The sequence below is a fragment of the Lucilia sericata genome, unplaced genomic scaffold, assembly GCF_015586225.1.
Source record: "Lucilia sericata isolate MDLA Ls3-8-SP2 unplaced genomic scaffold, ASM1558622v1 Contig000736F_arrow, whole genome shotgun sequence".
NCBI lineage: Eukaryota > Metazoa > Arthropoda > Insecta > Diptera > Calliphoridae > Lucilia > Lucilia sericata.
Genome location: NW_023994734.1, coordinates 14,514 through 37,874, shown reverse-complemented (window position 1 = coordinate 37,874; position 23,361 = coordinate 14,514). Strand labels below are relative to the sequence as shown.

The following is a 23,361-nucleotide window of genomic DNA, read 5'->3' as shown; positions in this document are numbered from 1 at the left end:
ATCTATCTATATATCTATCTATCTATCTATCTATCTATCTATCTATCTATCTATCTATCTATCTATCTATCTATCTATCTATCTATCTATCTATCTATCTATCTATCTATCTATCTATCTATCTATCTATCTATCTATCTATCTATCTATCTATCTATCTATCTATCTATCTAATCTATCTATCTATCTATCTATCTATCTATCTATCTATCTATCTATCTATCTATCTATCTATCTATCTATCTATCTATCTTATCTATCTATCTATCTATCTATCTATCTATCTATCTATTAGCTATCTATCTATCTATCTATCTATCTATCTATCTATCTATCTATCTATCTATCTATCTATCTATCTATCTATCTATCTATCTATCTATCTATCTATCTATCTATCTATCTATCTATCTATCTATCTATCTATCTATCTATCTATCTATCTATCTATCTATCTATCTATCTATCTATCTATCTATCTATCTATCTATCTCTATCTATCTATCTATCTCTATCTATCTATCTATCTATCTATCTATCTATCTATCTATCTATCTATCTATCTATCTATCTATCTATCTATCTATCTATCTATCTATCTATCTATCTATCTATCTATCTATCTATCTATCTATCTATCCTATCTATCTATCTATCTATCTATCTATCTATCTATCTATCTATCTATCTATCTATCTATCTATCTATCTATCTATCTATCTATCTATCTATCTATCTATCTATCTATCTATCTATCTATCTATCTATCTATCTATCTATCTATCTATCTATCTATCTATATCTATCTATCTATCTATCTATCTATCTATCTATCTATCTATCTATCTATCTATCTATCTATCTAGCTATCTATCTATCATCTATCTATCTATCTATCTATCTATCTATCTATCTATCTATCTATGAAAAAAATATAATAATTTTTTCCCACACTGTTAGTCTATCATTAACACAACTCTCTTCTCTTTTCTAATTATTAATATCCAATTAGAAACGTTCTCTTAAAAACATAAAAAACAGTTTGAGAAATATTGCAAAATCCTCACACTTAACAATTAACTACCGTTACTTGCACGCCTACCCAGAGAATAATTAAAGAGAGAAGAGTATAACAATAGAGATACAAATACAACAAAGGTAATCTAAACAAACAGTGATGATAATAAAGCAATGATAATGACAATGATGGTTAAAATAATAACAAATGATTCTTGTTGTTGGAACAATGACTGAAGAATGGTGGTGGCAACATCAACAAGATAATAGTGGTGGTAGTCTGTTTGTTGTTGTTGCTGTTTATTTCTTGTTTATCTTTTATACTGTTTACTCCTGTTGTCTGTTGTTCGATCGTAAAGTATATGCCGATTTGATTACACTCACTCACTGACACTCTCACTCATTCATATACTCTAGGTGGCACCACCACTGTAATGAGACGATATTTTGAATTTTAGTTTAACGTTTCCTGTCTTTGCGTGTGGTTGATACGAGGGAATATTTTTTTAAACAGAACGTAACGAAGAATAAAAGAAGACATTTTTTTTGTCTTGAATACCGAAAATTAAGAACGGGCAAAGAAACAAAGTGATTTGTTTTACGTTTTTTTTGTGTTTCTGTGTTTTATTTTGAAAAACGTGCGGCGAATTTATACGAAAAAAAGAAAAATATTTGAAATAAGTTTAAACAAAAAGGAATTATACAATAAGTTTATTTTGTTTTATAAAAAAAGGAAAGAAAAATACATAAATAAATAAAAATAATAAATAAATTTAAAAATTATACAAATTTTGGTGAAAGTTTTAATACCCAAATTTTTAATAAAAAGAAAAATTTAAAAAAATTTGCAAAAAGGAAAAAGTAAAAAAAATTATTTAAAAAAGTGCAATAAATTGTTTAAACAATTTTATTATCATATTTATTTGGATTATTAACAATATAAAATTTATCTCAACAAATTTTAAAAGGTAATTATAATTTCAATATTTTTTTTTTAATTAAATGCCGACGGCTTTTTGGTGTAAACAATTTGTCAAGTGTATAAATTGTTTGTATACTTTAGAGTTGCCAAGTTAAACATTTTATTTTCTCTATAAAGGGAAAGAATTTGTTGTTGTAACAGTTCTACGATCGGCTAGAGGAGTTCTTTCCTGGAGAGAGAAATTGTGTAGCTAACACTTAGTTTACAAATATTTGGCCGACTCGTTTTGTTTTTATTGTGTAGCGAAGTTCCAATGGTCTTACTTATTAAGAAAAGAAAGCCTAAAAAGTTAAAAAATTCGATCTAACTTTGTACCTTAATCGGAGTTGACAGCTATTGACTCCGTTTGGTCGAGTAGGACCAAACATTATTACGAAAAAGTTCTTTAATATCGATCTAAAATTTAACCTTGATTCTATAACACGTATAGAAACTACATTTGCAAATTTTGGATAAAGTTGCATCGGGTCTGTTGTGAAAACCCTTAAATAACTAGTGATCTATGAAATTATAGTCCAATTTTCAGAAAATTAACTTAGTGTTGGCCATAAAAAGATCAGTGAACTGTAGGATATAAAGGGGAAATATTGACTATTCTATAGTCCCGACTATAGACTATTATGTAGTCCCAACTATATACTATTCTATAGTCCCAACTATAAACTATTCTATAGTCCACACTATACACTATTCTATAGTCCCAACTATACAATAATCTATACTCCAGACTATAGACTATTTATAGTCCAAACTATAGACTATTTATAGTCCAGACTATAGACTATTCTATAGTCCCTACTATGGACTATTCTATAGTCCCAACTGTACACTATTCTATAGTCCCAACTATACACTTTCTATAGTTCCAACTATACACTAATCTATAGTCCCGACTATAGACTATTCTATAGTCCCGATTATAGACAATTTATAGTCCAGACTATAGATTATTATATAGTCCCTACTATAGACAATTTTATAGTCGCTACTATGGACTATTCTATAGTCCCAACTGTACACCATTCTATAGTCCCAACTATACACTTTCTATAGTCCTAACTATACATACACTAATCTATAGTCCCGACTATAGACTATTCTATAGTCCCGACTATAGACTATTATATAGTCCCCACTACTATTCTATAGTCCCGACAATAGACTATTCTATAGTCCCGACTATTGACTATTCTACAGTCCAGATTATAGACTATTTTATAGTCCCGACTATAGATTATTTATAGTCCAAACTATAGACTATTTATAGTCCAGACTATAGACTATTCTATAGTCCCGGCTATAGACTATTCTATAGTCCCGGCTATAGACTATTCTATAGTCCCAACTGTACACTATTCTATAGTCCCAACTATACACTTTCTATAGTCCCAACTATACACTAATCTATAGTCCCGACTATAGACTATTCTATAGTCCCGATTATAGACTATTATATTGTCCCGACTACTATTCTATAGTCCCGACAATAGACTATTCTATAGTCCCGACTATTGACTATTCTACAGTCCAGATTATAGACTATTCTATAGTCCCGACTATAGACTATTCTACAGTCTAGACTATAGACTGTTATATAGTCCCGACTATAGACAATTCTATAGTCCCGACTATAGACTATTCTATAGTCCCGACTATAGACTATTCTATAGTCCCGACTATAGACTATTCTATAGTCCCGACTATAGACTATTCTATAGCTCCGACTATAGACTGTTATATAGTCCCGACTATAGACTGTTATATAGTCCCGACTATAGACTATTCTATAGTCCAGACTATTCTATAGTCCAGACTATAGACTACTCTATAGTCCAGACTATAGACTACTCTATAGTCCAGATTACAGACTACTCTATAGTCCAGACTATAGACTACTCTATAGTCCAGACTATAGACTACTCTATAGTCCAGACTATAGCCTACTCTATAGTCCAGACTATAGCCTACTCTATAGTCCAGACTATAGACTACTCTATAGTCCAGACTATAGACTACTCTATAGTCCAGACTGTAGACTACTCTATAGTCCAGACTGTAGACTTTTCTATAGTCCAGACTGTAGACTTTTCTATAGTCCAGACTATAGACTACTTTATAGTCCAGACTATAGACTACACTATAGTCCAGACTATAGACTACACTATAGTCCAGACTATAGACTACTCTTTAGTCCAGACTATAGACTACTCTATAGTCCAGACTATAGACTACTCTATAGTCCAGACTATAGACTACTCTATAGTCCAGACTATAGACTACTCTATAGTCCAGACTAGACTACTCTATAGTCCAGACTATAGACTACTCTATAGTCCAGACTATAGACTACTCTATAGTCCAGACTATAGACTACTCTATAGTCCAGACTGTAGACTACTCTATAGTCCAGACTGTAGACTACTCTATAGTCCAGACTGTAGACTTTTCTATAGTCCAGAGTCTATAGACTATTCTATAGTCCAGACTGTAGACTTTTCTATAGTCCAGACTGTAGACTTTTCTATAGTCCAGACTATAGACTATTTTATAGTCTATAGATAAACTATAATATAGTCTATAAATCGACTATTCTAGCCAGTCAACCTCTTTAGCAATTTACAACTTTCAATAACAACTGTATTTTAAAATGAAACCTATTGGCAACTCCCTAAACAGTAAAAGGAAGAGAAGAGTCCGAAGAACAAAAACAATCACTGTTAAATAGTTGATAGTTCTTTGTTTATCACCAAACAAATCAATTTCTTAAAATTTATTATTATTTATTTTATAGTCTATAGATAAACTATAATATAGTCTATAAATCGACTATTCTAGCCAGTCAACCTCTTTAGCAATTTACAACTTTCAATAACAACTGTATTTTAAAATGAAACCTATTGGCAACTCCCTAAACAGTAAAAGGAAGAGAAGAGTCCGAAGAACAAAAACAATCACTGTTAAATAGTTGATAGTTCTTTGTTTATCACCAAACAAATCAATTTCTTAAAATTTTCTTAAAATTTATTTATTAATAACATAAATTTATGAATTTGTGTATACAAAAAAACTACGTAATAGTCATAAATATTTTTGATATTTTTAAAAATATTTCACAGCTAAAAATAACTGAAAATTTGATGTGCAAAAAAAAAAAGTACAAAAATTTTATTGAACGCAAGAAATATTTTGCTGGTAAATAAAATATTTCTTATTACTTTTTCTAAAATGTGTTTGATTTTATAATTTTACGTTCAAAAATATTGTAATTTTATACAGAAAAAAACTAACAACTATAAACATGTTGTTTAATGCTTGTTTGATTGTGTAATTTATGGCAAAAAAAAAAAGTTTTTTGAATTTTTATTTTTTTCAGAATATTGAAAGTTTTTTTCTTATCCAAAAAGAATCTCAAAAGTACGGAAAATATACAGTTAGAAACGTAATAAAAATCTATACATTTCAGCAAAAATTCTAAGTAACATTTGCTATTCATTCATCATTTTTATTTGATATAGAAAATTTGTTGGATGATTTTTTGTGTGTTCGATATTAAGTATTTTTTTTTTATTCGGTTTTTGGTTTTATTTTACTCAAATTGCATTGGAATATCGTCGGATGTTCTAAAATTATTTTGATTATATGTAGTACATGAAAATCTTGCATGCATGTTTGTTTTTAATATGAAAAATATGAGTAGAACCGTGCTAATATAGTGGGCGTTAAATTCATCTAATCTTTTTTAGATTTATATATATTTTTTTTTAATTTACATCAAAGTGTGTAAAAATTGAGAAGAAGAAATTACAGTGGAATACAGAAAGGATGGAAAAGTTGTTTTGTTTAAATAGGAAATTCGGACTATAGTGTAGAAGATAGTGTCAACTATAGCCAGTACTAATCTAGTCTAAGGTCCAAGCTATAGTCTCGTCTTACCGTCTGGAATATAAGACGAGCCTTTCGCCTAAAGTCTATTCAAAAGGCTTGTCTAAAGTACAATATAGGCAGGACTATAGTCTCCCCTATGAACTAAAATCTAGACTACAGTCTCCTCTACAGTTTGGTCTGTAATCTCTGTAATCTCAACTATAGTCCAGTCTATAATGTTGACTATATTCTCGTTTATAGTCTGGTCTATATTCTCGTCTTTAGTTGATCTATAGGATGGTCTATAGGTTGGTCAACAGTCTTCACTTAAGTCTCGTATGTAGTGTGAACAATGAACTATCGTCTATCGCGAGTAAAGCCAAGACAATAGTCTCGTCTATAGCCAAGACAAAGTCTAATCTATGGTCTGGATTATAGTCCCATCTTTAATATTAATTACAGTCTCACCAGGACTATAGCCTAGCTTAAAGTTAAGTCTATAGTTTGGTCTTAAATATAGACGATAGTCTCGTCTATAGTCTGGACTACAGTCTCGTGTAAAGTCTAATCTATAGTCGAAAGTCACGTCTATTATTTTTCTCTGTTGTCTCGCCTATATTCTCGTGCTCGTCTATAGTCTGGACATTAGTTTCGTCTATAGCCAAGACAATAGTATCTTCTATAGTTTAGACTTAAGTTTCATCTATAATCTTCACTATAGTCTCTAGTTCTAGTGTTGCAATATCCAAAAATACATTCTTTATCTCTTCAAATCATTTTACTTAGACTCTACTGTTGTAATATTTTCATATTTATCGGATGAAGAAGAAATACATATAACAGCAATGTTTATGTAGTGTAAATTATTACAAAATATTTTGTCATTAATTTGATAAATTTTTGTTGTTAAAAATATAAATTTTATTTGTTTACTTTTCTTAAACAAAAACAACATCAGATTTTTAACTCATCTTAAAAAAACTTGATAAAGGAAGCAAATACTTTTGTTATTAAAGTTTATAAGCATAACAAATTTGTTTAAAATTTGAATATAGAGCAGAACTAATGGAACTAAAGAGAAGAACTAATTGTGTTAGAAAATGGAAAAGTTATGGTTTGTTTTTGGGGGAATATTTCAATATGAAAATTTTCTTGAAATGAGTGCTATAAATTCTTCTAAAACATCTTCTTAAGCTCAGGCTAAAGTCTGTTCTATAGTCCAGACTATAATCTTTTCAGTGGTGTATACTATAGTCCCTTCTTTAATCTCTTCTTCCAGACTATAATCTATATATCTTATATAGTCCAGACTATAGTCTACTCTATAGTCGAAACTTTAGTATCTTCTTTAGTTCAGACTATATATTCCAGACTTCTGTCGAGACTAGAGTATATTCTATAGTCGAGACTAGAGTCTCTTCTATAGTCCAGATTATAGTATCTTCTAAAGTCTAGACAATAGTCTCTCTATAGTCTAGATTACAGTCTTTTTTATAGTGCACACTATAGTCCACTTTATAGTCACTTCTATAGTCCACTTTGTAGTCTTTTCTATAGTCCATTCTATAGTCTCTTCTATAGTCCAGACTATAGTCTCTTTTATAGTCTACACTACAGTCTCTTCTACAGTCCAAACTAATCTCTTTTATTGCCCTGACTATAGTATCTTTTATAGTCCAAACTATAGTCTTTTCTATAGTCAGGACTATAGACTCTTCTACAGTTCAGACTATAGTCTCTTCTATAGTCCACACTCTAGACTCTTATATAGTCCAGACTGTAGACGCTTCTATAGTCCAAGCTATTGACACTTCTATAGTCCAGACTAAAGACTCTTCTATAGTCCAGACTATACACTCATCTATAGTCCAGACTATAGACTCTTCTATAGGCCAGACTATAGACTCTCCTTTAGTCCAGACTATAGACTCTCCTATAGTCCAGACTATAGACTCTTCTATAGTCCAGACTATAGACTATTACATAGTCTAGACTATAGACTTTTCTATAGTCCAGACTTTAAACTCTTCTACAGTCCAGAGTATATACTCTTCTATAGATCAGACTATAGATTTTACTATAGTCCAGAGTATAGACTTTTCTATAGTTCAGACTATTGAATCTTCTATAATCTAAACTATAGATTATTCTATAGTCCAGACTACAGATTCTTCTATAGTCTAGACTATAGACTCTTATATAGTCCAGACTACAGACTCTTATATAGTCCAGACTATAGACTCTTATATAGTCCAGACTATAGACTCTTATATAGTCCAGACTATAGACTCTTCTATAGTCCAGAATATAGACTCTTCTATAGTTCAGACTATAGACTCTTATATAGTCCAGACTATAGACTCTTATATAGTCCAGACTATAGACTCTTCTATAGTCCAGAATATAGACTCTTCTATAGTTCAGACTATAGACTCTTCTATAGTCCAGCCCATAGACTCTTCTATAGTTTAAATTATAGATTCTTCTATAGTCCAGACTGTAGACTCTTCTATAGGCCAGACTATAGAATCTTCTATAGGCCAGACTATGGAGTCTTCTATAGTCCAGACAATAGAAAATAGTTTAAACTATAGTTCACATTATAGTCTAGCCTATAGTAATATTTTTCGTCCAGACTATAGTCTAGACTCTAGGCTAATCTATCGTCTAGAATCAAGTTCAGATTATAGTGCAGTCCAAAGTCCACATTCTAGCCTAGACTCTAGTTTAGATTATAGTCTAATCTATAGTCTCTTTTATAATCCATACTGGTGTCGAGTCAGTAAATTCTCTTCTGGGAACTTGAGAAAAGAAATTTCTGAAGTTATGGCGACAACAAACTATAATTACTGTTAGAAGTGTAACAAATATTAAAGTAAATTTTGATAACTTGTTCGTTCAATCAATTATCTGTTAAAATTTTTAATTGTTTTTTATCTATAAATGAAATGTTTTTTTTTTATTTTTTATTCTTCTGATAAATTTTCGTCATTTCATCTTCTTTATATAGAGTATATAGAAATTGTTCTTGTTTAAGAAAGCTACAAAAATTTTGAATGTATCTTTTTCTTTTCGCTTTTTAATATTTTTTTAAAGTTGATATGTGTCATCGTTGTACAACATTAACAACACACAAGCATCTCTTTTAACAGCAGCAGGTGTATAGAAGATATTTTATCACAGATTAAGTCACATACTAAAAAGAAAATATTGTATGCTAGAGATTGCTGCTAGTACTACTAGAATATTTATTTTTATACAGATGATGATGATCTTTTTTTTTTACTGTTTCCTTCTTTGAACATTTCTTGTGATCTTATTAAGCAAAAAAATAAAAACAAAATAAAGAATGAAATAGAAAACAGAAATTGCTAGTCAAAAGCCAAATGATACGGACACAGATATACTAGAACGTTGTTTGTATATAAGATACTTGTGTTTAGTATAGTTTTTTTTTTTGTTATAGTTTCTAGATATTATTTCCTTATACTAGATATGTAGACACGAGTTTTGGGAGGGTATAGTATATGTTGGCTTGTTGTTGTTTTGAGGTGTTGAAAGGTGGAATTGGGGAGATTTTTCTTTAATAGAAAAATAAAGTTTAATTAAGTGAGCGGCACTAAGAGAGACACTAAACGATTTTTTATACCAAAAATATATTTTCTTGAGTACATAAGTACCGATTTCTTTGGTATAAAGTCCAATTTAAGCGAAAATTCAAAGAAGTTTGGGGATATTTTAAGTTTGTTAACAATTTTCTTGAAATCTAACAATCTGGCAACTACTGCCACAAAACTATTGTGAATTTTAAGAAGCTATTGTCACGTAACCTGATTTTTAGTTTTTTTTTTTTTTTTTTGTCAAAAATCTACTTAAATTATTAGAAAATTAACTAAATATGTTTAAATTTAAAGTTTAATTATAATTTCCAGTTAACCCTAACAATCTGGCAACTTATAAAACAAAACTATTGTGAATTTTCATAAATTTTATAACTTACCTAAAAGATTTTATCAGCTTCATGTTGAAATACGCAAAATGTTCTTGTATTTTAGCAAAAAAAAACAAGTTGTTGCCTTGCAAATGTTTTAATAGATTAATCACCAAAGATTTTTGCATATTTTTCTTAAATTTTTTTCACAATTAATTCCTTGCAACTTAAATTAAGCCTTAAGCAACAAAACATTTAATAAAATTTCACAAATTAATGATTTTTCTTAAACATTAACAAAAAATATCACACAACACACATTAGGCGACAACATTTTAATGTTTTGTGCGAAAAATTTCATTCATTAAACTTAATTAAAATGAAAAAATAAGAAATTTATATTTAAAAATGCTTTTACTTTTACTTCTTACTTGTAAAAAAAACACTGCACTACACACACTCTGCTCAAACTTGTCATTAAGATGAATAAGAACAATAACAAACTTACACACAACACAATACAAGTGACATAAACTAATCGCATGCAACGCATTGAATATTTATCACTAAAAAAGCAACAATAACAACAACTACTAAAAGAACATTTCAAAACAAATGAAGTGAATTGAACAGAAGACAACAGAATACAAGGAACAAAAAAAGTAACAACAAGAGCAGCAACAACAATAAAAACATAAACACAATCATCAACACAAAATTCTTGGTCTCTCACTCTCTATGTATTTGCCTGAGTTTGTGTGTTTGTTTATGTTTTTTTTTTCATAATAAGATTTGCATATCAATACAGTTCAGAGAGAGAATTAATTGTTTAGAGAAAAATCACAACAAAATGTATAAATTTTATAAAAATAATATTAAATAATTATATAAAAACATATTTTTATAACATTTTTAAGAAGAAAAATTTAATTTTGTTTAATTTATTAAGATAAAGTTTTTCTATTGTATGTCTCTATCACTTCTTGCACTGTTGTTGACATTTAATTAAAGTTGCCATATAAAGCTAAAGATGTCACTTATAAGCTTATGTTTGTACGCAAGTTAATAAAGTGGCATCTTTATTATTAACAACAGCATTGAAGAAGAGAGTAATAGAAGTAGTTTTTTAGGGAAAAATGTAAACAAAACAATTAAAATAAATAAAAATGATATAATTTCACTAAAAAAACAAAAAAATTAATAAGAAAACTATTCAATAACATTATAGGAACATATTTTTATAAATATTTTTAAGTTTAGAAGGCAATTTACCTTAATTTTTTTATAAAAATGTTTCATATACATATTTCCCAACTTTGGTCAAATATTTAAGAAAACTTAAAAAATTGTATTCAGAATTAAACAAATTTTCTGATTTAAAGCAAAGTTGCCATATTATGTAGTAGGAAATCCTAAATTTTTTTCATAATATGATTTAGAAACGTTTATACTTAAATAGCAAGATAATTTTATCAAAAAATTTCTAATAAGTACTATATTATCTACTAATATCTCACAAAAAGTAGTATTTTTCAAAAAAATCTCTTATGTAAATTATTTAATATGCCAAACTATTTGCAAAACCAACATTATTTTGCAATTTTCAAATAGTACTAGATATACTACTTTTTTCTAAAAAGTAGGAAACACCAACATTTTTCCACAGAATATAATTTAGTAACATGTATACTTATAAAGCAAGATAATTTTAACAAAAAATGTTCAATAAGTACTAAATTAGCTACTACTATTTCACAAAAAGTTGTATTTTTCAAAAAATCTTTCATGTAAATTACTTAATATGCCAAACTATTTGCAAAACCAACATTATTTTGAAATTTTAAAATAGTAGTAGAAATACTACTTTTTTAAAAAAGTTGAAAATTCCTTACTTTTTTCTGCGGAATATGATTTAGCTACACTTATACTTAAAAAGCAAGATAATTTCTTTAAATTATTTCCAAAATATACTAATTGTCAACTACTATTTCACAAAAAGTAGCATTTTTGAAAAAATTTCTTATGGTAATTATTAAATACACCAAACTATTTGCAATACCAACATTGTTTTTTTTTTTATTTTATTTTATTTATTTTTTTTTTTTTTTTTTTGAATAGGGGTTTTAAAAATTATTCTGAAAGTTTTCATTATTTTAAGACCCTGCATACACACCAAAATACCTTGTATAGGAATATTTATTTTAACAGATATTTTCAAGATAAACCTATAAAACACTTAAGATCACAGCAGGTTTTTCCTTTCAAATCTTTTGTATCTTGACTCTTTATAATTTAGACAAAAATATTTTTTGTTAAAAATTATGAACTGAACACAGGTTGTGAAAATAAAGCTGGAGGTCTTTTATATAAATAAAGGGATTTTGTATAAAGTTTAAATTAAAGTTATTAATTAGTACAAAAATAAAACGATTTTCAAATTAGAAGAAGTTTTTTAAAGTTATCGAAAGCAAATTTGGAAAAAAATTTTAAAAATTTTTCCAAATTTTGTTAACTTGCCAAAAAGTCATTTAAAATCTCTATTTTATTATTTACTTATTGTTTACAAACGAAAATATTTAATTGCTATTAAATTATGCAAACTGAAAACCATAATATATAATTTATTTAAATTTCTAATGTGGATAATCACAGTTTTGCAATAAAACTCATAAATTATAATTTATAACTATAATTAAACCAACTTTTTACAAATTATGCAACAAAAACGTGACTCACGTTAGAAAAGCAATATTTTTCTTATAATTTTAAACAATTATTAAGATTTATGTCTCAAAGTCTTTAGTTTTAACAAAAATTTGCTTTAAAGTCCGGTTGATTGTTAGTTTTACTTGTTTTAATGCAGCCTTTGTATTGCTTTGTTTACATTTGAATGCAAAACAGTGGCAACACTATGTTTGCACACTTTCCTTGTTTATTGTTTTAACTTTAGGTCACTTCTCCCTTGCTTTGTTTACATTTTTATAGCAAAACACTAACACTACTAGTGTACTGTTATTGTTTCCTAAGCTTGTGTTAGTGGTGTCCATATAGCGGTTTTCTATTACTTGCAATAAGTCAATAAGCAAAAATAGAAATTCGACTGTTACTCCTCAACGGAATGTAGGATTTTAATGAAATTTAACACGATTATAAAGGAATTTAAATATCTACTTAAGAATACAACAAATATAAAGGAATCGTTACTGAGAGTTCTCAAAATAGGGCTAAATACAAATTTGATTTATTTAATTTCTCTTGAACATATTGTTGCTAACAGAACTGGGAAACCCCTTTTTTAATAAACTTTTAATATAAATATAATTTAAACACTTTTATTTGCAAAAAAATAAATATAATTTTTTATATTTTTTCTATATTCTCGTTGTTATTTTAAGGGTCATTATGACGTAGTTTAACAATTTGCCAAATTGTTTTCTACAATATAAAAATGTTGATTTTATTATTTGTTGTTTTTTTTTTATTATTTGTTTAAATTTCTTTATTTTTTCTCTATTTATTACTTTTTTATCTTTTCTCGTTTTTTGTTTGAAAATCTCTTAAGAGAGCAGAAAATTTTTTTTATTTCAAAAATCTTTGCTATTAAATTTTCTACTTGAATAAATTTTGTGTTCTTTTCGTAACACAAAAAACATTTCAATTTTTTTTTCTTCTTTTGCAATTTTGTGTATATTTCTTTTAACATTCTGTTCTCTTTTATACATACAATTTTCTTTGACTTATTTTTCTTTTCAAAAATAAACTTACCAAGTTACGAAGAATTCTAAAATTACACACGTCTCAATATACTACAATATGTATATAGAATCTGTGTATAGAAAAATCTTTTAAATGATCTTCCTCATTTCTATATGTGTGTTTGAGCAGTTTTTATGTGTGTTCATACATAAAATACATATAGAATTTGTATTTTAAGGCAATGTGATCTGAGAGATCAAATTTACTTTTCATTTTTTTGCTGGTATTTTAATATACAGAAAAATTTTAGTGCGTGTATGTATATTTTATTTCAAAATCTTAAATTTAGCTCGTGCTAATAAAATGTGTATGTTTCAACAAGCAAGCACATGCTAGTTTTTATATGAAAAAGTATTCAAGTTTTAAAAGTATTATATTTTCTAAGTTTCCCATAAAATTTCTAAGCCCCCTGATTGCAATTGCAACTAATTTAAGCACATAGTCTTTGCTCTTTTTGTCGAGAATCTTGCTGTGAAAAATCATCCAAATCACAACATAAATGGCTAAGTTATAAGTATTTAACTGGAGTCGCCTTGATATTTCAATTGTTTTTTTTACATTTAAGCGTTTTTCACTGTCTTTTTTAACTACTTTTGGCAACACTATTGTTATTTGTTTACATTTTTCTGACAGGGATGCTTGGCATAGCTCAAGATAAATAATATTCTGTATTAAATTTCGGCACGATTGAAATTTACTTAAGTTTAAAATAATTAACTTTTTCCGAAGACCACAATTAAGTTCCCTGATACCTTAGAAACATAATTGTAGCAAATAATGTGTAGTGTCGAGAATCTGAACCAAAAATGGCTGAGTTATAAGCAGTTAAAGGGAACCATATGTACTTTTGGCAACACTATTATTAGTTGTTTACTTTTTCCTGCCAGGGATGGTTATGTACTAAATTTATTAATTAATTAATCATTTAAAATTAAATCTAGAAGAGTTTAATAATATTTTTAATTTAATTAATTTTAATTTGCATTTTTGTTGAAGTTTGTTTACCTTTTGTTTGTTGACACATTAGCGGTAGTATTTTGCAATGTTGCCATATAATTAAAGAACAATTAAAGCGATTTTTAGTAATTTGTTATAGAAAAATCACAACATTAATGAATTTTTAACTAAATTCAAAGAAATTTGAATAAATTTAACTATTTTAATGAAATTTTAACTAAAATCAAAGAAATTTCATCAAATTTAAAGGTATTTGACTTAATTTTAAGAAAATTAAAAAAAAATTAAAGCAATTTTAGGAAATTTAGCAAAATTTGAATAATTTTTTTAAATGTAATTAAAGAAAACTCTCCAAGAGACTAAATTATAAGTTTAAATTACACAATTTTAATAACTTCTATAGGCAATTAATATATTTATCTTAAAACAGAGATGAAATTTCATTAAAACTTTTAAAATTCTTTAAAAAAATCCAAATATTTTTTGTTAAAAATTTCCTAATAAAAAATAATCAAAATACCAAAAAATTAAGAAAAACTATCAAGAACAACACAAAAAAGTACAAGAAAAAGAATCACATGCGGTGATTTGAGATATTTTAAGATTTCATTACACAATATCTTCTAAATAACAAAGACCACTAGACTTTGAAAAGAACAAAAGGAAAAAATAAAAAAACTAGTGCGTAAGTAACACAAAACCCAACCAAAGAAATCTATACCCACGCAACGTTATACATACAAACAATTTTAAAATATTTAAACGATTTTTTATTTACTAATTCCAATTTTTCTCTATTTCTTTGCAGCTCTTAACACAATAAAAGAAAATTTTTTAAGAAAAATAAATAAATTATGTGGCTAAATATAAACTAGAAAGAAAACTAAGTATTTTTCTAAAGAAACTTAAAACACCCCCCTACAAAAATGCTACAACATCCCGCCACTGATTTTTACGATTTGGCTGCTGCCAATGCTGCTGTTTTAACATCACGCCAAACGCCCCCTTATAGTCCTACCGGACTAACGGTTACGGGTTTAACGAACAATAATAACAATAGCACAAGCAATAATAACAACAATTTGGATATGTTGTCTCACAATGGCAATGCCAATAGTGTACCGGGTTCTACCCGTTTGGTTGGTAATCAGAATACAAGTACAAATGGCGGTGGTGGTGGTGGTGGCGCTAGTAATGGCGCCAATGGTCGCGAATCATTGCCCAGTTTTGGTTTTACCCAGGAACAGGTGGCGTGTGTATGTGAGGTGAGTTTTGTTTTAAAAACCTAAGAAATTTCATTATTTCTATAGTCTGAACTATAGTCCAGTCCATAGCCTGATCTATAGTCTGGTCTATAGTCTGGCCTATAGCCTGGTCTATAGTTTGACCTATAGTCCGGACTATAGTTTAGTATAAAGTTTGATCTATAATCTGGTTCATAGTCTGGTCTATAGTCTGGCCTACGGACTGGTCTATAGTCTAGTCTGTAATTTGATCTATAGTCTGGACTATAGTCTAGTCAGTAGTTTGACCTATTGTCTGGACTATAGTCTGCTCTATAGTTAGATCTATAGTCTGGTCTAAAGTCTAGTGTATGGACTATAGTCAGATCTTAAGTCTGGTCTATAGTCTGGTTTATATTCTGGCCAAAAGTCTGGTCTATAGTCTGATCTGTAGTCTGTTCTATAGTCTATATTATAGTGTGTGTTATAGTCTGTCTATACTTTGGTCTATAGTATATACTGTAGTCTGGTCTGTTCTAAAGTCTGGACTGTAGTCTGATCTATTGTATGTATTATAGTATGATTCACACTCTGGACTATAGTCTTGTCTATAGTATGGACTATAGTCTGGTTTGCAGTATGGCCTATAGTCTGGATTCTGGATCTGGACTATAGTCTGGTCTATAGGCTAGACTACAGTCTGGTCCATAGGCTAGACTATAGTCAGGTCTATAGGCTAGACTATAGTCAGGTCTATAGGCTAGACTATAGTCAGGTCTATAGGCTAGACTATTGTCAGGTCTATAGGCTAGACTATAGTCAGGTCTATAGGCTAGACTATAGTCAGGTCTATAGGCTAGACTATAGTCAGGTATATAGGCAAGACTATAGTCAGGTCTATAGGCTAGACTATAGTCAGGTCTATAGGCTAGACTATAGTCAGGTCTATAGGCTAGACTATAGTCAGGTCTATAGTATGTATAAAGTCTGTATTATAGTCTGGTCTATAGTCTGGACTATAGCCTGGTCTATAGTCTGGACTATAGTCTGGACTATAGTCTGGTCTATAGTCTGGTCTATAGTCTGGTCTATAGTCTGGACTATAGTCTGGTCTATAGTCTGGACTATAGTCTGGTCTATAGTCTGGACTATAGTCTGGTCTATAGTCTGGTCTATAGTCTGGTCTATAGTTTGTATAAAGTCTGTATAATAGTCTGGACTATGGTCTGAAATACAGTATGGTTTATAGTCTGAAATACATTTTGGTCTATAGTCTGAAATATAGTTGGTCTATAGTCTGGACTATAGTTTGGTCTATAGTCTAGTCTTTAGTCTGTTCTAGGGATCTATCTTTAGGCTGGTCTAAAGACTGGACTACAGTCTGTTCTATAGTCTATAGAACTGTCTATAGTCTGTTCTATAGCCCTGTCTATAATCTGGTCTATAATCTGGTCCATAATATGGGCTATAATCTGGGCTACAGTCTGGTCTATAGTCTGGACTATAGTTATGTTAATACCATGGGCTATAGTCTGTTCAATAGCCTAGTCTATTACCCGGACTATATTCTAGACAGGTCTATACTCTGGACTATATTATAATCTAAAATTTGGTCTATACTGTGGAATATAGTTTAATCTAAAATCTCTCTCTCTCTTAAGGTTTTACAACAAGCTGGTAATATTGAAAGACTGGGCCGTTTCCTATGGTCATTGCCACAATGTGATAAATTGCAATTAAACGAATCAGTGCTAAAAGCCAAGGCCGTTGTTGCATTCCATCGCGGTCAATACAAAGAATTGTATAGATTGTTAGAACATCATCAATTCTCACCTCACAATCATGCTAAATTGCAAGCGCTGTGGTTAAAAGGTGAGTATTGAAATTAAGAGCGAAAAAACAATAAATTTATTATATCTTTTAATGAAATTGTTATTTTAGATGAAATAATATTTTTCTTTTTGTATCATTTTTATTTTTCTTATTAATTTAACAGCTCATTATGTGGAAGCCGAAAAACTGCGTGGAAGACCATTAGGTGCTGTGGGTAAATATCGTGTTCGTCGTAAATTTCCACTGCCGCGCACAATTTGGGATGGTGAAGAAACAAGTTATTGTTTTAAGGTAACATATATAAGTTTTTTGTTTATTTTATCATATTTTTTGTTGTTATAGAGGAATCCCCATAAAAATATTTTTACCTTCAGAGGGGTTAATAAAGTTTCAAAACCAGCAGCAACATTTTAAAAGAAATCATAGTAATGTTTATTTCGTTGGCTTTTCTACACACATGATAATAATGTTTAACAAAAAAAAGTTAAAAAGTTTCATTACATGATGGGAATTTTATTAATTTTTACAATTTCTGTTTAAGTTTCCTGGGTGTTTAATCTGTTTTTAACCATTTACTCAAGAGGGGTTGTTTAATTTCTCTTTTGGTTTATGTTTGTGATTTGATTGTAACAATTTTTTTTGGGGGGAAATATATTTTCGAACAAAAGGTTTCATTTGATTAAAAACATTTTGCTACAAACATTTATTTACAGATTTTGTTATAATATGTTAATAATTATAATTTTTTTCTATTTCTTTCTATTATCAGGAAAAATCTCGTTCAGTTTTAAGAGACTGGTATGCGCACAATCCTTATCCCTCACCGCGTGAAAAACGTGAACTAGCAGAGGCTACGGGACTGACAACAACACAGGTGAGTTTGTTTACAAACAAACAAACAAACAAAAAATAACTTAGCTATTTTCCCAAGTTAAACAAATTTTAATAATATATTAATGTTTCATTTAATATATGAAAACTGTTGTTTAAAAAATCGCTAATAGTGTTACTCTTTTATAAGACAAGGTCCGGCATCTTTGTTATTAAAAAACAAAAAATAAAGCCAAAAACTATGGTCTATTCTATATGCTAGTCTAGTCTATAGTCTAGTCTATAGTCTAGTCTATAGTATAGTCTATAGTATAGTCTATAGTATAGTCTAGTCTATAGTCTAGTCTATAGTCTATAGTCTAGTCTAGTCTATAGTCTAGTATATAGTCTAGTCTATAGTCTAGTCTATAGTCTAGTCTATAGTCTAGTCTATAGTCTAGTCTATAGTCTAGTATATAGTCTAGTCTATAGTCTAGTCTATAGTTTAGTCTATAGTCTAGTCTATAGTCTAGTCTATAGTCTAGTCTATAGTCTAGTCTATAGTCTAGTCTATAGTCTAGTCTATAGTCTAGTCTATAGTCTAGTCTATAGTCTAGTCTATAGTCTAGTCTATAGTCTAGTCTATAGTCTAGTCTATAGTCTAGTCTATAGTCTAGTCTATAGTCTAGTCTATAGTCTAGTCTATAGTCTAGTCTATAGTCTAGTCTATAGTCTAGTCTATAGTCTAGTCTATAGTCTAGTCTATAGTCTAGTCTATAGTCTAGTCTATAGTCTAGTCTATAGTCTAGTCTATAGTCTAGTCTATAGTCTAGTCTATAGTCTAGTCTATAGTCTAGTCTATAGTCTAGTCTATAGTCTAGTCTATAGTCTAGTCTATAGTCTAGTCTATAGTCTAGTCTATAGTCTAGTCTATAGTCTAGTCTATAGTCTAGTCTATAGTCTAGTCTATAGTCTAGTCTATAGTCTAGTCTATAGTCTAGTCTATAGTCTAGTCTATAGTCTAGTCTATAGTCTAGTCTATAGTCTAGTCTATAGTCTAGTCTATAGTCTAGTCTATAGTCTAGTCTATAGTCTAGTCTATAGTCTAGTCTATAGTCTAGTCTATAGTCTAGTCTATAGTCTAGTCTATAGTCTAGTCTATAGTCTAGTCTCTAGTCTAGTCTAGTCTATAGTCTAGTCTATAGTCTAGTCTATAGTCTAGTCTATAGTCTAGTCTATAGTCTAGTCTATAGTCTAGTCTATAGTCTAGTCTATAGTCTAGTCTATAGTCTAGTCTATAGTCTAGTCTATAGTCTAGTCTATAGTCTATCTAGTCTATCTATAGTCTAGTCTATAGTCTAGTCTATAGTCTAGTCTATAGTCTAGTCTATAGTCTAGTCTATAGTCTAGTCTATAGTCTAGTCTATAGGTCTAGTCTATAGTCTAGTCTATAGTCTAGTCTATAGTCTAGTCTATAGTCTAGTCTATAGTCTAGTCTATAGTCTAGTCTATAGTCTGTCTATAGTCTAGTCTATAGTCTAGTCTATAGTCTAGTCTATAGTCTAGTCTATAGTCTAGTCTATAGTCAGTCTATAGTCTAGTCTATAGTCTAGTCTATAGTCTAGTCTATAGTCTAGTCTATAGTCTAGTCTATAGTCTAGTCTATAGTCTAGTCTATAGTCTAGTCTATAGTCTAGTCTATAGTCTAGTCTATAGTCTAGTCTATAGTCTAGTCTATAGTCTAGTCTATAGTCTAGTCTATAGTCTAGTCTATAGTCTAGTCATAGTTCTAGTCTATAGTCTAGTCTATAGTCTAGTCTATAGTCTAGTCATAGTCTAGTCTATAGTCTAGTCTATAGTCTAGTCTATAGTCTAGTCTATAGTCTAGTCTATAGTCTAGTCTATAGTCTAGTCTATAGTCTAGTCTATAGTCTGTCTATAGTCTAGTCTATAGTCTAGTCTATAGTCTAGTCTATAGTCTAGTCTATAGTCTAGTCTATAGTCTAGTCTATAGTCTAGTCTATAGTCTAGTCTATAGTCTAGTCTATAGTCTAGTCTATAGTCTAGTCTATAGTCTAGTCTATAGTCTAGTCTATAGTCTAGTCTATAGTCTAGTCTATAGTCTAGTCTATCTAGTCTATAGTCTAGTCTATAGTCTAGTCTAGTCTAGTCTATAGTCTAGTCTATAGTCTAGTCTAGTCTATAGTCTAGTCTAGTCTATAGTCTAGTCCATAGTCTAGTCTATAGTCTAGTCTATAGTCTAGTCTATAGTCTAGTCTATAGTCTAGTCTATAGTCTAGTCTATAGTCTAGTCTATAGTCTAGTCTATAGTCTAGTCTATAGTCTAGTCTATAGTCTAGTCTATTCTAGTCTAGTCTATAGTCTAGTCTATAGTCTAGTCTAGTCTAGTCTATAGTCTAGTCTAGTCTAGTCTATAGTCTAGTCTATAGTCTAGTCTATAGTCTAGTCTAGTCTATAGTCTAGTCTAGTCTAGTCTATAGTCTAGTCTATAGTCTAGTCTATAGTCTAGTCTAGTTTATAGTCTAGTTTATAGTCTAGTCTATAGTCTAGTCTAGTTTATAGTCTAGTCTATAGTCTAGTCTATAGTCTAGTCTATAGTCTAGTCTATAGTCTAGTCTATAGTCTAGTCTATAGTCTAGTCTATAGTCTAGTCTATAGTCTAGTCTAGTCTATAGTCTAGTCTATAGTGTGGTCTATAGTATAGTCTATAGTCTAGTCTATAGTCTAGTCTATAGGCTAGTCTATAGTCTAGTCTATAGTCTAGTCTATAGTCTAGTCTATAGTCTAGTCTATAGTCTAGTCTATAGTCTAGTCTATAGTCTAGTCTATAGTCTAGTCTATAGTCTAGTCTATAGTCTAGTCTATAGTCTAGTCTATAGTCTAGTCTATAGTCTAGACTATTGTCTAGTGTATACCTAGTCCGTAGTCTTGTCTATGGTGTAGCCTATAGTATTGTCTATAGTGTAGTCTACAGTCTAGTTATAGTGTAGTCTATAGCCTAGTCTACAGTCTAGTCTATAGTCTAGTTATAGTATAGTCTATAGCCTAGTCTACAGTCTAGTCTGATCTATAGTTAAATATATATGCTGTTCTGTAGTCTGGACTATAGTTTAGTCTATGGTCTATTATAAAGTCTAGTCTATAGCCTACTCTACAATCTTAACTGTAATCTAATCTATAGTCTGGACTTGACAAATCTATAGTGTGGACTGTAGTCTGAACTATAGTCTGATCTATAGTTCAGACTAAAGTGAAGTCTATTGACTCGTCATCAGTCTGGTCTATAGTCTTGACTATACTCTGTAATCTGGACTCTTATCTAGTCTATAATCTGGATTATTGTCTAGTCCATAGTTTGAACTTTGGTCTGGAATATAATCCGAACTATAAGCTGATCTATAATAAAGTCTATTGTATAGTGTGCAGTCTGGTCTATAGTCTAGTTCATATTATAGTTTAGTCTATATTCTGCTCTATAGTCTGGACCATAGTCTGGACTATAGTCTAGCCTATAGTCTACTCTATAGTCTAGCCTATAATCTGGTCGATAGTTCCGACCATAGTCTGAACTATAGCCTACTCTACAGTCTGGACTTTAATCTAGTCTATAGTCTAGACTATTGTCAATTCTATAGCTGAATTATAATTTGGATTATAGAGTTTTAAATTTAAAACTATAGAATAATTTATCTAAAAATTTCAAACACAAAATTCAAACAAACTCATTAAAATTTTGTTTTGAAATATGAAATTTTTGTTTAAAATTTCACAAAATTTATTTAAAATTCAATTTCTTTAAAACAATAGAACAATTTGTGACAAAATTGCCAAATCGAAACATTACAAACTCATTAAAATTTTCTATGAAATATGAAAATTATTATTATTGTAATTAGAATTTTTGAAAATATGAACATTTATCATTTGTAATATTTTACATATTACAGGTTTCTAATTGGTTCAAAAATCGAAGACAAAGAGATCGAGCAGCGGAACATAAAGAGTAAGTAAATTGTTAAAACAAACTATAAATTTAGATGAAATTTTAAAAATATTGCTTAGTTAAGGTAAAGGTTATACACGCTAACTAATGTAAAGGTAATTAATCTTTTGGTGTTTTTTGTTTCTGTTTTTGCTTCAAAAAAATAAAATATTTTAAATGTTTAAAATTAAAAGCATTTAAATATATATATTTTTTTGGCTATCAAAGAGAAATATTTTTAACAAGGTGAAAATTAATGATTTTACAAGAAAAATATATATACTTTTTTATAAAAAAAAAGTAAATATGTCAAGGTTTTCGGTGTATTTTTTAAATATTATATATTTTTTGCGGTGGCTTTAATTTGAAATTTAAAATGTTTTTCTTTATATTGCATGGAAATTTTACACAAACAATTTGTATTTATATTATATGCAAAATAAATGAGACAAAACATTTTGCCAAAAAAGCATTATATAGAAGAAATTTGTTTAAAAGTGAATATGAAATGCAAATTTATTTTGAAATTATTTAAATAATAAAGAAAAATTAAAAGAAAATAAACAGAGAAGTAGAGTCTAGAGAGTAAAGAAAAGGGGATTTAATTAATTATCCATATGGCAACCTTTGAAAATGACAGTTTGTTTACTTACCTAAGACAGGGTTGCTATTTCTCATACTTAAAGTGTGAAAAACTGTGTGGGAATTAAAAAATTAAAATTAAGTTATAATTCTGAAAATTATGGACTGATTTTGATAAAACTTGTTAGGATTAAAGAAGAGGTATAGTTTAGTTTAGATATTGTCCCTAAGACCAGTTAGACCTATAGAGGGAGCAGCCAGAAGTCTCCAAATTAAAGCTTCTTGTATATCTTAAAAATAACCCCGGGTTTGGGATTAAAATACCATTTCAAAGAATAAGCTAAGCTAGAATTATTATATATCAATGGATAGGAAATTATGTCTACTTTTCAAAACTATATAA

At 29.2% G+C, this 23,361-nt stretch overlaps 1 protein-coding gene across 1 annotated transcript; it reads left to right on the top strand.

Moving 5' to 3' along the window:
- Positions 1-1,891: 1,891 nt before the first annotated feature.
- LOC119607717 (protein sine oculis) lies at positions 1,892-22,507 on the top strand. Its single transcript, XM_037961794.1, has 6 exons — positions 1,892-1,985; positions 15,316-15,772; positions 17,392-17,602; positions 17,727-17,854; positions 18,333-18,437; positions 22,342-22,507. The coding sequence occupies exons 2-6, from the start codon at positions 15,434-15,436 to the stop codon at positions 22,399-22,401; spliced, it is 843 nt and encodes a 280-aa protein (XP_037817722.1). The 5' UTR covers positions 1,892-1,985; positions 15,316-15,433; the 3' UTR covers positions 22,402-22,507.
- The last annotated feature ends 854 nt before the right edge of the window (positions 22,508-23,361 follow it).

Excerpts from the sequence above, each read along its gene's own strand:
- LOC119607717 (XM_037961794.1), top strand. The coding sequence starts at position 15,434 with ATGCTACAACATCCCGCCACTGATTTTTACGATTTGGCTGCTGCCAAT. Across the intron at positions 17,855-18,332 it reads AAACAAGTTATTGTTTTAAG|GAAAAATCTCGTTCAGTTTT; the intron begins GTAACATATATA and ends TTCTATTATCAG. Across the intron at positions 18,438-22,341 it reads CGGGACTGACAACAACACAG|GTTTCTAATTGGTTCAAAAA; the intron begins GTGAGTTTGTTT and ends TACATATTACAG.